We start from the raw sequence: 15570 nt of genomic DNA on the forward strand, positions 1-15570 counted from the left end.
GAAGATGTGAAACCAAACAACAGAACCCAATAGTACTGGCTCCAGTGCAGACACATACATAGAAGACTAGAGTGCAATTTTACACCTGTCTCCCAGCAAAACACAAGTCTCAACCCTTAAGAGTTGTTTGTTCCAAGTGGACAGACAGCTGGACATAGCTTTGGGCTCCTGAGGTGTCACTCAGCTGCAGCGCCCCTAGTTTCTTTGGTTTTACGGAGTCTTGCAAAGCTGAAACAAGATGCTCCAAAGGACATATGAAAGAGGTAAATCTAAATCCTGTAACCAGAATCTGTTTCCATTATCTACATCCTCATGTGAGGTTTTCCTTTTCACCCTTAAAATACTATGTACTATATCATGTAATATACACAATGAAATGACATAATGTTTAATTGTTAAGATAATTCATTCATTATGCCTTTGTACATTGTTCAATGCTTAAAAGCAGAATGGTACATATATTTAAAACTATAGAAGACTAAAACAACTATATGCAATTATATAAAATGATAGCCAAAATATTGATTTCTTAAATATAGTACTTTAAATCTTAAATAATTGAACCACTGAAAAAGTAAATTTCTTCATAAAAATATCTAATGCCACCAAATACCCCACTTTATTATAAAATTCTTTAAGGTCCACAGTGCTGGTATTACACATTTATTACAATAAGAACCCACGGAGATCAACAACAAGAAACTAACTGCAGATATTCTGAACTAACATTTCAGACTGATCACATGTTCTGTGTAAAACTTGGCAGGAACTGTCCTTTGCTAGGCTGTCCTGTGTTGCCTTCGATTTACTGATTTTTAAGAAAGAGCGCTGCCCCACACTGGATCCACTGGTCCTGGTTGCCCCCACAGGGAACATCGATGTTGGTCACCACACGATCCCTCTCAGCACTTGTATAAACAGGCAAAGAAATGCATTCATCAGGGGAGTATGGACCATATGCACCCTGTTCAAAAGAAAAAAATGGTCTAAAAATACAGCATCAAATACAGACCTTCCAATTATTATGTGTATTAGATATTAATTTATATTTCAAGTAAAGATTACTATAATAAACTCCTATATCCCACATCAGTTCACTCATACCCAATCATGGCTCCTTTAAAAACTTGCCTAGGGCCAGGCAGTGGTGGCGCACACCTTTGATCCCAGCACTCACGAGGCAGAGGCAGGTGGATCTCTCGCTAGCTTGGTCTACAAAGTGAGTTCTAGGACAGCCAGAGCCTTTACCAGAGAAACCCTGTCTGAAAACAAACAAAGAACCATCACAAACAAACAAACAAACAAAACAAAACCTTGCCTTGGGACTGGGAAGACAACTCACTAGCAATCAAGAGGACCTGAGTTCAAGTCCTTAATAATTACACAGGAGTCAGACACATAGTAGAGCCAGTTATAATTCCAGTGCTGCTAGGGAGACAGGAGAATACCAGGAATACCAAGAAGCCCACTGGCCGGCTAGCCTGCTGTATGGAGAAAGACTCATCTTCTGACCTCCCCAATGTGCCCAACTACATTTGTGTTCTCTCTCTCTCTCTCTCTCTCTCTCTCTCTCTCTCTCTCTCTCTCTCTCTCTCTCTCTCTCGTACGCACACACACACACACACACACACACACACACACACACACACACACACATTAAAACTGTTCTTTAGCCCCAAATACTGGAATATGCTGAAAATTCAACTTATATAATTTTACCTATAATTCTATAAAAGTACAACATTTCTAAGCAGTATATGTCTACAAAGAACTTCCATTTCTCATTTATTACCACAAAATTCAATTTAGAAGGAACAAGTTGGATAAGTGGATCTACTCTCTCTTTATGTTTAACAATGTATTTCCGTAGCACTCTCCTGGGGCATCAGTGAGTGTTGCTGCTTTTCTATGTTAGCTGGTGGACTTAAGCACTTTTGCTGTGGTTCAGGGCATTTATCTTACTGGTACTCAAGCTGTCTTTCCTTACCCAGTAGCCATCCAAGTTGGGTACTGAGTTTTGGGGCCTTTGCTGACATAGCTTCACTGGGTCTCTAGTGTGTCATGCAACTTCTCCCACAGAAGTCAAGTCAATGATTACTGTGATGATCCCTGGCCTCTTTCAAGAGAAATATCATCAAAGATCTTCATCTTGTTACCAGGAGTGGCTAGTCACTCACAGTGTAGAACTTTCCGGTGAATGGATCTCAGAAATAGGCATCCTTTTCAAAGAAGGATTTTCAAACAAGATCTTAGTAATGGTGCTTCCAATTAAAATCTAACACTGGTGCTTAGACTGAACTTATGATCTCATTCAACCAATGAATGATTAGTGTTTTGGAGTTGGAATGGAATTTAAGTGCTAAAATGGACTATTCTAGAAAGAGACAATTGGATTAGAAGCCCATAGAGAGTTTACCCATGGTAAGCACAGCCCATGAACATTAGCACATAAGCATGGTTATTATCTTTCAAAATAGGCATGATTATTTACATAGGCATGGTTTTAGGATAAGGAATACTTGTCTAGAAGCTAAGTATTTTGTTCCCTAGGTCAAGGGGCATGCGACCCTTGCATATGCCATGGGAAGTTGGAGCTTTATTCATGTACACACTTTATTCTTTGGACTGTTATTTCTACCAATTCTGAAATCATCCAGAAAAATCACCCTTTTAGCACCTACTGCCTGTAGTGGATGATGCTATGACAGATATAAATAAAATAGTTTTCTTTCATGGAAATATTTTTTGAAATCCTATTTTTAAGTGGGCATTATATAAACCTTTTTTAGCTTTTCCAACATGAGGATTTTGCTGAGATCCTTGGTCTTTGATGTAAGTTGCTTCAGGCTCTTTGATATTCCTGAATTTTAACCTAACACACATACAATAAGACTTGTGCTTTATGCAGGTCATTCCCCTGAAAGAATGCAGGCCACCTGCCCTGGGTCTCCCTGGTCATCTCCAGTGTGTGACTGTTGTTAGTTACTCAGCCTTCCATGTGACAGTGCTCTGTGGGCTCATGGTGCATATGTCACGAAGGCTGAGTGTTCATACACAGAAAAGATGCCCTTCAGTGCAGCTTACAATTCAATTTAGGAAAGACACACATCAAATATCAAGAACATAACTTTTAGGTAGAGAGTATTAACATTGAGTCTTCTGGGATGTCATCCTAACAGAGGTTTATGAGAGAATGAATTCTTAGTCAGATTGCTTGAAAATGTAGGGACAGAAGTAAGGGGAATTTCAGACTCCTGTCACTGACTCACTTCTCCAATTCTGCTTACATGGTAAAGCACTGGGATTCAGAACTCAGAACATCAATGACTTGGTACAAGCTTTCTTCTGCTGTTACCTCTCAGTCTTTACACAGAGCAGACAGACATACACAGCCGATGGTCTGAGGTGATCTGAAGCCGACCGCTGGGGAGGTCGGCTCTTTCTAGAGCACCTGTGTGGGCAGCACTGTTTTTGCTGTCGGGAGACAACAGGAACAGGACGCAGGGATGCTGTGTACTCATTTACAGCTCCCTGTTTCCAAGTTCTTCCAGGCCTCCTCATGACTGTGGGCTTCCCATGCTGCAAGGGAGATCACATATTTTTCTCCCCAATCCTACAGCATTGTAAGACAAAGTACCACTGTGGCTTCTTGACATTCTACTCAGCATTTATCATTCCCCTTTCTTTTCTGAAAGCTCAGTGGACTTGCTTTAAGACCCTAATCATAAATGATCCATGCAGAAGCAGAGCCAGAGATCTGGCCAACCGCAAAATGACTCCAGTTCCCTGGGCATGCCATGTAACCTGATTAAATTCTGATGATTCAGTTCCTTCTTTAATATCTATTTTACTAGGCCGAAGAATCAGACTAGCTAGCTTAAGATGCTTGGAAAAAATTAAAATTGCATTAAATCTATTAACAATTACACTGTTCAATTATCATAAATGAGACATGTGAAGACTGCAAATAGTTTATGATAGCACATAGAAAGTATTATGCAACTAAAATTCAGTAATTAAAAATCTATATAGGGCCGGGCGGTGGTGGCACACGCCTTTAATCCCAGCACTCGGGAGGCAGAGCCAGGAGGATCTCTGTGAGTTCGAGGCCAGCCTGGGCTACCAAGTGAGTTCCAGGAAAGGCGCAAAGCTACACAGAGAAACCCTGTCTCGAAAAACCAAAAAAAAAAAAAAAAAAAAAAAAAAAATCTATATATTGTAATTGCATTAGTTACAATAAATAGGGACTAGTCAGTTGGTTGATCTCAACACTGATACTAAAGTCTGAAATGTGATATAATTTGGCCTAGTTATCTTTCATACATACCATCTTATTTGAATAAAGACACCGTAGGGTTTTCCTCCTTTTCTAATGCATCTGCTAATGGAATGTAACTTTGGTGCTTTACACAAAGTGAGTTAAAAGCACTCAAGTCTTAGCAACAGAACAATATGCTAATGACAGAGCATCTCAGGAAGGACACTGGTATTTCCACTGCTTTTCTCTCCTCTTTTTCTTTTGCTATAGAGGTAGCTATTGGGACTTGGGATTTTTCAGGAACCCACTGAAGGCTTCTGAGCAGAGAAATAAGGTAACTGTTCACATTTGAAAGGGATGTTCTGGCCACTGATGGTGGCAGGGATTAAAGAACAGAGGCAGGGGGACTGAACAAGAGGTCTTTCAAGAGTCTATTAGCGTATGTTAATCCGTATTTTAATCCATTTTCTATTGCACATTAATAGTTGTAAACATGACCTTTGTCCTCTGCATATTTTAATGCCACTCTTTGCAGATTTTATGATGCTTAAGCAGCTCTATAATAGTTTGTGCATGTTTCTTCTTGTTACTACAAGTTGATATAAATTTAGCATCTTAAAAGAATGGATCTCTTGTCCTACCGAGCTGGAGTCCTGACAGAGGTGCTGTCAGTTCCTGCTCTTGGAGGCTTCCAGAAAGGATGTCTGTCTTGCTCCCACAGCTTCTAGAGGCCTCCCTCATCCTTTGCAAGCTTCCCTCTCTGCCCTCTCAACTGCTGCAGCAGTCTCCAGGGTTCCCCAGTTTCCTCGTGAGAGCCCCCATAAGGACACTGGCCCTACCTGGGGTAATCCAGGATGTCTTCAGGAGGAGAGCTCTGACTTACCACCTGCAGGGTGCCATGTGTCAGATAAGGATACATTTACAGGTGCATTTTGGGGACTGCGAAGTGTATATCTCTTTTGAAAGAATATTCAGTAACAAAGCAAAGAAGACAAGAACATAAAACAAAAGGAAAAATAACACCACCCTCTGCAAAAAACAGAACCCAACAGAATTACTAGGTTGGTTGTTTTAACTCCATTATAAAGAGGTTGAATTTAAACTTGCCAAATGTTAATTCTTAATCATTTTAGAGTATGTATACTATATAATTACATTTATATCATATATTAAATTTCAATACAATGCATTTATAGTAAAGTATACGAAGGGACTCTGGCCAGCTCAAGTGTGGCAAGCACGGCTCTGGCAGGCCTTGCTCTTCTCCCATTCCCTCTGCCCTGCTAAAAACCATTACATTACATCATCACACCCTTAAAGCTAGCTACCAAGGTCTATTCTCTTATCTGGCCACCTCCTCCTCCAGCAGCTGACTACTAAGGTCTACCTATCAAAATATTAAAGTCCAGCAATCAAAAGCCTCCTTTTGGTTCACCTAATTAACATGTCCAAACAAAATATACCACCTACATCCTAGCCAACACAGACTTCCCCTTTTCCTCCTCTTAAAAATCATACCTATGAGGTCATTTGCTGCTGTTTTCTGCCTGAGTCAGAAGCAGCCACTATAACTTTTCTCCCCTACTTAATAAAGAATCTCTCTGTGAAAACAGGTGTTTGGGGGTGGTTTGTGCCTAATCTGGGGCCGGGGAGGAAGTCCCCACTTTTTTTGGAGGGGTCTCCTTCAGTACATATGAATTCAAACCAAAATATTTTCATCAGTGTATTTTTATCAAAGTTATTTGGACGGCTGTGGACATCACTCTACATAAATAAAATGCTGATTGGCCAGTAACCAGGCAGGAAGTATAGGCGGGACAAGCAGAGAAGAGAATTCTGGGAACAGGAAGGCTGAGTCAGGAGACGCTGCCAGCCACTGCCATGAGTACCAACATGTAAGATACTGGTAAGTCACAAGCCATGTGGCAAGGTATAGATTTATAGACATGGGTTAATTTAAGATATAAGAACTAGATAGCTAGAAGCCTGCCACAGCCAAACAGTTTGTAAGCAATTTAAGTCTCTGTGTGTTTACTCAGTTGGGTCTGAGCAGCCGTGGGACTGGAGGGTGAGAGAGATCTGTCCTGACCATGGACCAGGCAGGACTGGAGAAAACTTAAGCTACACTGGACCATGCATGTTTCCTGAAATCACAAAAGCAGAAGTACTGGCTTTCTTATTTTAGAAAGGACATTAGAAAATGGGAGCTTTAACGTGTATGAATAAGTGGCACAATTCAGTGTGAATCTAGGGAAAGAACTCGGCACTGACTGCTCAGAAACATTGTTTTGTGGGAAGTTCTAGCGGTTTTTAAAGGGATAGTGGTAGAGACCTGTTGGGGAATATTATTTTAAAATGTGTTGCATTTTTTCCTACTGCTTTTGTTAACAATTCAAAGATGTGTTTGATTAAATAAAATTAACCTGTGAGCAGGAAGCTGATAGGAAATGGTAGGAAGAAATCACACGTAGCAAGGGCTTTTAAGTGGGGGCTGAAAGAAGGACACTGGGTTTTTTGGAAGATGCCAGCAAAGGGGAGAAGGTTAGCTAGTTGCTACTCAGCCTCTCTGAGCGAGCAGAATTCCACCTAAACTGTTGAATCATGAGTTCCTTAGATTTAGATATAGTTTCCCTTAATAGCTTTGAAAGAGTCAGTGCCTGAGGAAACAAAATCCCCTCAGGCTGCAGCCCCTGTGGCCAAACTGCCTCTGACAGAAGCAGAGTTGCAATCTCTGACTAGGACTGCAGTTGCTTAAGGGGCAGCCACTGTAGATAATAAAAAACACATAACAATTGGTGCCCAGTGGGTGGTAGAACCACACTGAAGGAGGGGTCAGGCCAGCCAGCTCTGTTGCACTTGCCCTCTGGACCTCTCCACATTAGCACTTAGCTGCCACTTGCTCGAAGAAGTCAACAGAATTGGTGAGAGATTTGGGAAATCCTTTAGGAGTAGGAAAGAATTAAATAATATTGAAAAGAAATTTTTTCCTAAATTAAAAATGAAAACACAACAATGCAGGGTGCTAGGGCTCTCTATACTGCTACCTCAGAGGGCTTGAAGTTAGAAGCAGAATATGGGAAGATAGATGGTTTAACTGTCACTGATATAATACTGATAATAATTACTGTTGGTATGGTAATTAATATCTTATCAATAATAGCCTTGGTGGGTGTTTTGCTAAATGTGACAAGTGGATTAATAGGATACAGGCCCTGGAAAGATATACTAATGAAAAAAAAAACAAAAAACAAAAATGCTCAGCTACAGAGGAATTTAGAGCAGAATTTACCACACCATTGCATTGTGAAACTGGAGAGGAACAGCCTAAGGTTATTAGAATACCAACTTTACTATATCCAGTTACTCTTCAACAACAACCACCAGATGATATGTACCCCTAAGGCTATGCACAAAATTCTGTAGACATGTTAGACTTAAAGAGATTTAAGGAAGCAGTCATTTCATATGGTATGCATTCACCCTTTGTAAAACAGATGTTAAATTCATGGGCAACTAGGAATAAAATTATTCCACAAGACTGGATGGGTTTAATTTCAGCAGTATTAGAAGCTGGTCCTCAATTACAATGGAGAACTTGATGGAGAGAGGAAGTCAGGGTCCTGGAACAACAAGGGAGGGATAGACAGAGGTCATGAGATTTCCCAAGACCAAATTCTTTGTGAGAGTTAGTATGCCGATTTGCAAAGACAGTGTATGCTGGAATAATAACACCCTGATTCTATGTTGTATAGCAGCTTTGAATGCTTGGGACTGGGTTGAAGAATCAGGAAAGAGAGGACTGAATCATTTACTAAAATTATACAAAGTCTGAAAGAAGCTTTCACTGATTTTTTACACAGATTTACATCAGCTGTAAATAGAATGATATCTGATCCAGATGCTAGACAAATACTAATTGAAACTTTGGCTTTTGAAAATGCTAATGCAGAATGTAGAAGAGTGATTAGGCCTTTAGTGACAAGATCAACACCCATAGAAGAATGGGTCAGAAATCCAGTCAATATTGGCTCCTATACTTCTAATGATGATACTTGCACAGGAGCACTGCTTTCTAAAAATACAAAGAAAAATCAAAATATTAGGTGTTTTAATTGTGGTAGACAAGGTCATTTGAAAAGGGAGTATAGGCAAGGTGCTCCTAGAAACAATGTTTATTCTAGAAATAATTCAAACAGAAGGCCCCAGCCTTCGGGAGTATGCAGAAGGTGTGGCAAAGGCCAACACTGGATTAATGAATGTAGATCAACAAGGAACAGGCAAGGTAACCTTTTGCTATCAGGAAATTCCCTGCAGGGCCTCTTGCTGGTCCCAATGCCAAATGTAGTTCAATCATTCCCTGCCAGCATTAGGGAAAATCCTCCACAAAAACGATTAAATGATTTAATGCCTGTTGTTAAAAACCATATTGATCTGGATGCCAGAACAGCTTTAGAAGATAAAACCATAAAGCAAATATTTTGGCAAACTTCTATAAATGATCAAAGACCAAAGTTAAAAATACAAATAAATGGCATAGAAATTGAGGGTTTGGCAGACTCAGGTATAGATGTAACAAAAACTGCACCAAATCATGGCATCCAGGTTGGCCTCTTCAGGAAGTAAATGTTCAACTTTTGGGAATTGGCAGTTTGTCTCAAGTAAAACAAAATGCAAAATGGGTTGAATCTATAGGGCCAGAAGGACAGAGAAGAAAAATATAGCTATATGTGACTAATATAGCAATGAATTTATGGGGACATGATTTACTACAGCAATGGAATACTCAGATTAACATCCCCCCAATATCAGAAATAAACTATAAAATAAGAAATGCTTCTGAGAGAAATATCAAAAGATACTATCAAGGACAGTCACTGACCATTCAAGCTGTACATAAGCAGGGCATCACAGCTGTTGGTATTTCAAAGGTAACAATGGCCCTACCTTTAAAATGGTTAACTGACAAACCTATTTGGGTAGAACAATGGTCTTTGACATCAGAAAAATTATAGGCCTTAGAACAGCTGGTACAGTTAAATGCTCAAGTTATTAAAGAATCAACCAGTTCTCGGAAATCTCCTGTATTTGTTATTAAAAAGAAGTATGAAAAATGGAGAAAGGTAAAGGATCTAAGAGCTATTAATAAGGTGATTTAGCCAATGGACTCTTTACAGCCTGAAATTCCCCTGCCTTCTTTATTACCTAAAGGATGGCCTATTATGGTTATTGATTTAAAAGACTTTCTTCACTATATTCTTACAAGAAAAGGGTAGAGAAAAATTTGCCTTCATGGTGCCTACTTATAATAATTTCCAGCCAGTCAGGAGATATCAATGGAAGGTTCTCCCACAAGAAATATTACACAACCCCACCATGTGCCAATATTTTATATGACAGCCGTTGGAAATAATTTGTGTACAATTTCCTCAATCCATAATTTACCATTATATGGATGATATTTTACTAGTCGATTAAAATGTAGATATTTTAGGGAAAATGTTTGAAGAAGTAAAGAAAATTTTGCCTTGTGGGGATTACAAACTACTTCTGAAAAAATACAAAGAGGAGATTCCATTAATTACTTAGGTTTATAAAAAATTCAACCCCAAAAGGTAAAGATCAATTGCAGACTCTTAGTGACTTTCAAAGATTGCTAGGAGACAGTTCCTATTTATGGCACACTATTGGAGTAACAACTCAAGAACCAAGTAATTTGTTCCTTACTTTAAACCTTAAAAAGTGATAATGACTTAAGTAGTCCAAGAGAATTATCAGCTGAAGCTGAGAGAGAATTGGCTTTGGTAGAAAAGAAATTACAGGATACACATGTGAATCATTTGAATCCAGAACTTGATTGCATTCTGGTTATTTTATCCTCTATGCATTCCCCTACAGGGATTTTGATGCAAAGGGAAGATATTATCTTAGAGTGGATATTTTTACCACACAGAGTAAAAAGTTAAAGACATATGTGGAAAAGGTTTCTGAATTGATTCTAAAAGGAAAATTAAGACTTCAACAACTGACAGGAATGGACCCAGCAGAAATTCTAGTACCTTTTACTAATGCTCAAATTGCTTCATTATGGACAGAAAATGAATAATGGCTTGGAGTAAATTTTTGGATAAGTAACAATTATCCAAAAAGCAAGAGATTTCAGTTTATATAAAAAAAACTAATTGGAAATTTACCTCATATACTAAAAGGTACCCTAATTTCTGGTGCCCCTACATTGTATACTGATGCAAATAGATCAGGAAAGGCAGGTTATAAGTCAGGAAAAGTAAGCAAAGTGGCTCAAAGCACTTATGATTCAGTTCAGAAATCAGAATTATATGCTATTCTCATGGTATTATTAAGATTTTTCAGATCCTCTTAATATAATTATTGACTCTCAATATGCAGAGTTGTCTTACATATTGAAACCACTGAACTTATTCCTGATAAGTCAGAATTAACTTTGTTATTTATACAATTACAGGAAATAGCCAGGAATAGGAATTATCCCATATACACAAAATACATATCAGATCCCATATGTGTCTGCCAGATTCTCTAGCACAAGGTAATGATGAAATTGATCAGTTATTAATAGGAAATGTGCTGGAAGCCTCAGAGATTCATTAAAAAAAAAACCACCATGTCAATAGCAAGGGTTTAAAAAAGGATTTTTCCATCACTTGGCAACCAAGGAAATTATAAAGAAATGTCCTACTTGTTCCTTATATAGTCAAACTCCATTACCTGCAGGAAGTAATCCAACGGATACTCAAAGAAATGAAATTTAGCAATGCATGTGTTTCATTCTGCAGAATTTGGAAAATTAAAATATGTACATCATACCATAGATACATATTCAGGATTTCAATGGGCAACTGCTTTGAGTTCTGAAAAGGCTGATTCTGTAATTACACATCTATTATAAGCAATGGCCATTATGGGGATACCTGTATAAATTAAGATTGACAATGCTGCAGCATACATATCTAGTAAAATGAGATAGTTTTTTGAATATTATAACATAAAGTATGTTACCACACAACTCCACAGGACAAGCAGTTATAGAAAGGTCTAATCAAACTTTAAAAGAAATGATTAATAAACAGAAGGGCATAATAAAAACACCCAGAGATAAGATTACACAATGCATTATTAACTTTAAATTTCTTAAATGTTAATGAAAAAGGAACAACAGCTTCAGAGTGACATTGGATAATAGAAAAAAAATTGATGAAATAAATCAATCTATATATTTTAAAGATGTATTAAACTCAGAATGGAAACCAGGATATGTGTTACATTGGGGAAGAGGTTTTTGCTTTTGTGACCACAGAAGAAAAAAAATTATGGATACCATCAAGATTGATAATGAGGAGAGGAGATAGCAAAGAATTAAACTGGTCTAATGGTATATTTCCAACAGGATAAACTTTCATAAGTTTTCCTAAATATTTGTTTTTGTTGTACTTCACAACTATAAAAGGCAAATGGTCTTTTTATAGTCCAAATTTAATTAAAATTTAAAGCCAGCTTTAGGATTGGAGTGTGGCTCTCTCCTTCTATAGACCTGAGCATGTTTGTTAAAGGAAAATCCAAAATCTCTGTCTTGTGTCAGAAAAGCAACCTGATGTGGGAGAGAAGAAAACCAAATTTAGGGACTTTTCTATTGCCACTAATCTCCTAAGCCTTTAGTTTTATTTTAACTATTTAAAACTTTTCATAGACATAAATGTAAGCTCTAAATTTTTAAGACTAAGCTGTATATGACATTTAAAATGTTTAAGTTTTCAGCAGTGAACTGTAACCAGTCATAACAGTGACCTTTGACATCTCTAATAGAAGATAACCTCCCCCACCCCGAGAAGTGGGAATAGGATCCATCCCTGGTGCATGAACTGGAGTTTTAGAGCCCATTACCTATGATGGGACACCTTGTACAGCCTTGATGCAAGGGGAGGGGCTTGGACCTGCCTCAACTAAATGTACCAGGCTTTGCTGACTCCCCATGGGAGGGCTTACCTTTTAGGAGGAGGGAATGGGGGTGGGGTGAGGGGAAGGGCTTGGGGGGAGTGGGAGGAGGGATGGGTGGTAGATCTGTGGTTGGTATGTAAAGTGGGTAAAAATTTCTTAGTAAAAAAGGAAAATATTATGTAAAACTCAGGAAAAAAAAAGATGGCACCCCACAATGATAATCCTATAGGGACTGTGGTAATGTCATTAAGTGAAAGAGCCCCACCAAAGATCAGTATCAGACTACAAACTGCTCAGGACAGCCTTAAAGTTGCTTTCAGAGAGGGTTCAGCCTTATAGGATAGTTTGGCCAGGATTTCAGATAAGCTCGGCACTTTCCCATCACACTGAGAATGGACAACAAATGTCACAACTGGTTTTCTCAGGACTTGGGCAATATTTCAGTTTTTTCAGGGTACCATCACCCCCAGACAACAGGAAGTAATTTTTGGGACATGACACCCACATTCCTAAGAGGTGGGGAGAATGGTATTTGGTAATTTGGTGGGTTATGGTTGATTGTCATCATTTATGGGGGTTCTTTATTAATTATTACTGGTATTAGCAAGGGAGGAAATTATACAAATGATATTACATTTGGGTATCTCTGAAAAAAAAAGAAAAAAAAGAGGGGGATATAGGAATGATAAGACAGAGGGGTAGATTATTGAATCTACTATAAACTAAGGGATAGCTATTGATCTCAAATATGCAACTTTTGCATATTGACACAAATTTAAAATAATTTTTATTGCAACACACTGCATGTATGTTTCTGTTATTGCTTGGGGGATTTTTGTATATTGATAAAAATTTAAGGTTATTTTTGTTACAACATATTTTATGTATGTTTCTATTTTTGTTTGAGGTATTGTGCCTATGCAGTTCCTTTGGAAATGTAGGGTGAAGTTCTAGTTTTTGAAAGGTATTATCACAAACTATATAGGATAATTAGGGAACATGGGTTAGTGGTTAGTCATTTATAACAATCAAATTTGTAGATATGTTAGATATGCTTTCTAGATCATATAGAGGTATATTTTAGATAAGTAGATGGTCTTCAAACCTTTCAAAAACCTACAGAATATGTCATTTAAAATGTATTGCTAACTTAGAGCTTTTTGCGACAATGAGACACCTCTGCTCCTGGTAGCACCAATTTATTTCAGAGATGATGGGCATCAAAGAAATTATATATGTAGTTTGCTTTCAATGTGGCAAGGCTAGCCATTTGGGCAAGAAGATGCTCTTGCCCAGACTGACTGACAGTATGTTGTATATTGGGCATGCAGGACCCAGAGGAAAATGACTATTGAACTTTGCCAAAACAAGGCAGGATAGTCCTTCAGGGTTCCTGCGTCACAGAAGAAACTGTCAAGACATTCTGTAAGACACAGAAGAAAGTGACTGACAAACTTTGCCAATACAGGTGAGACAGTCTTTGAAATTTCCTGCTTCATTGAAAAGTCTGCCAGATACTATGAGCCTGCAGGCTGAAGATGGATGCCCCAAAGTTGCAGAGGAACTCTGGGTGACTGTCCAGGCAGCCAGATGTCTCTGTCATTTCTAGAGTGTTTGGAAGTTGTTTGCAATCCACCATTTTTTTTACTCAAATAATATTATCCTTCTGGGGCCTATGATGGAGTTGAAGACTAGATAGTTATAGTTGCAGTTTTCCTTGGCTATGACAGAAAGTAAATTAGGTATAAAATTTTGGATTCATTAAGATAGGATAGATTATGGAGTATTTTCTTTAAATTTACCAGGCACAAATGAATTGGAACTCAGTACATTGTGAATGGAATCCTTACTTGAGAATTGTTCTTATTGTATACAGTCTTACTATTTAAAGTTAAAACCTTTCATTTTTGTTTAGAAAAAAAGGGGTAAATGTTGTGGAATATTATTTTAAAGTGTGTTGCATTTTTTCCTACTGCTTTTGTTAATAATTCAAAGATGTGTTTGATTAAAATTAACCTATGAGCAGGAGGCTGAGTCAGCAAGTAGCTGACAGGAAGTGGTAAGGAGGAACCACATGAAGCTAGGGTTCTTAAGTGGGGGCTGAAAGAAGGACACTAGGTTTTTGGAAGATGCCAGCAAAGGGAGAAAGTTAGCTACTTGTTACTCAGCCTCTCTGAGTGAGCAGAATTCCATCTAAACTGCTGAATCATGAGTTCTTTAGATTTAGATAGTTTCCCTTAGTAGCTTGGAAAGAGAACCCCTCAGGCGGTGGTCCTTGCAGCGGAACCGCCTCTGATAGCAGGGGAGCTGCAATCTCTGACGGATAGCTGTTGTTTAAAGGGCAGCCACTGTAGATATCAAAAACAGATGACAACAGAGACCCCTCTGCTGTGGGATGGTCTGTATGGCAAATGTGTTGCTAATTAGTCAATAAATAAAACACTGATTGGCCATTGGCTAGGCAGGAAGTGTAGGCGGGACAAGGAGGAGAATAAAGCTGGGAAGTGGAAGGCTGAGTCAGAGAGACACTGCCAGCCGCCATGATGACAAACAGTATGTGAAGATGCCGGTAAGCCACAAGCCATGTGGCAAGGTATAGATTAATGGAAATGGATTAATTTAAGCTGTAAGAACAGTTAGCAAGAAGCCTGCCACGGCCATACAGTTTGTAACCAATATAAGTCTCTGTGTTTACTTGGTTGGGTCTGAGCTGCTGTGGGACTGGCAGGTGACAGAGATTTGTCCTGACTGTGGGCCAGGCAGGAAAACTTAAGCTACACCCCTCACTCGTGTTTTCAACAATGGGACCAGCATTAACTTACAGACTTGAAGAAAAAGGTAAATCAGAAAAGAAACTGAGTTTTTGTTATTTTACACTGGTGTATACAAGGCAAAGAACCCAGCAATACCCTCTAATACATATATCTGAATATCTATACAAGTAATATAAAATAATGACTACTTTGTGACTGGCTCTTGAATTCGTTTTACAGATGCATTGTTCAGCAGTCAAATGTGATATCTCTGGAGAGCTAGACCCTCGGCTGGAGTTCAGGCTGGTTTGACTGCTAAGTTACACTTGCTGGCACTGTTCCTAATGACATACAAGCTGACTTCTTGTGCACGGCCAGAAGGGGAGTCACCTGACACTGAGCCACACCATAAGGCATGTGCCCACAGATATTCCATGGACTATGAGATTCTGACAAAGTTCTGGGTACAGGTTCAGGAAAAGTTTGTGTGGCAATCTGTCAGACTTTTTGGACCTCTTTTTGTGTGTGGAGATGAGAGGTTGAAAGTGGCAGAGGAACCCCCATGGAACTGGACCAGGCCCTCTGGAT

At 38.7% G+C, this 15570-nt stretch overlaps 1 protein-coding gene across 2 annotated transcripts in view; it reads right to left on the minus strand.

The window, feature by feature from the left end:
- Window positions 1-372: 372 nt before the first annotated feature.
- Window positions 373-15570, minus strand: part of Dync2h1 (dynein cytoplasmic 2 heavy chain 1) — a 260746-nt gene continuing 245548 nt past the window's right edge. For both annotated transcript variants that reach the window (XM_052751659.1, XM_052751655.1), the window contains one exon: window positions 373-964. In XM_052751659.1, coding sequence (XP_052607619.1) covers window positions 806-964 — 159 coding nt within the window. In that variant the 3' untranslated portion in view covers window positions 373-805. The remainder of the gene's footprint in view (window positions 965-15570) is intronic.

The sequence above is a fragment of the Peromyscus californicus genome, unplaced genomic scaffold (genome assembly GCF_007827085.1).
Source record: "Peromyscus californicus insignis strain IS unplaced genomic scaffold, ASM782708v3 Scaffold_11__1_contigs__length_118956290, whole genome shotgun sequence".
NCBI lineage: Eukaryota > Metazoa > Chordata > Mammalia > Rodentia > Cricetidae > Peromyscus > Peromyscus californicus.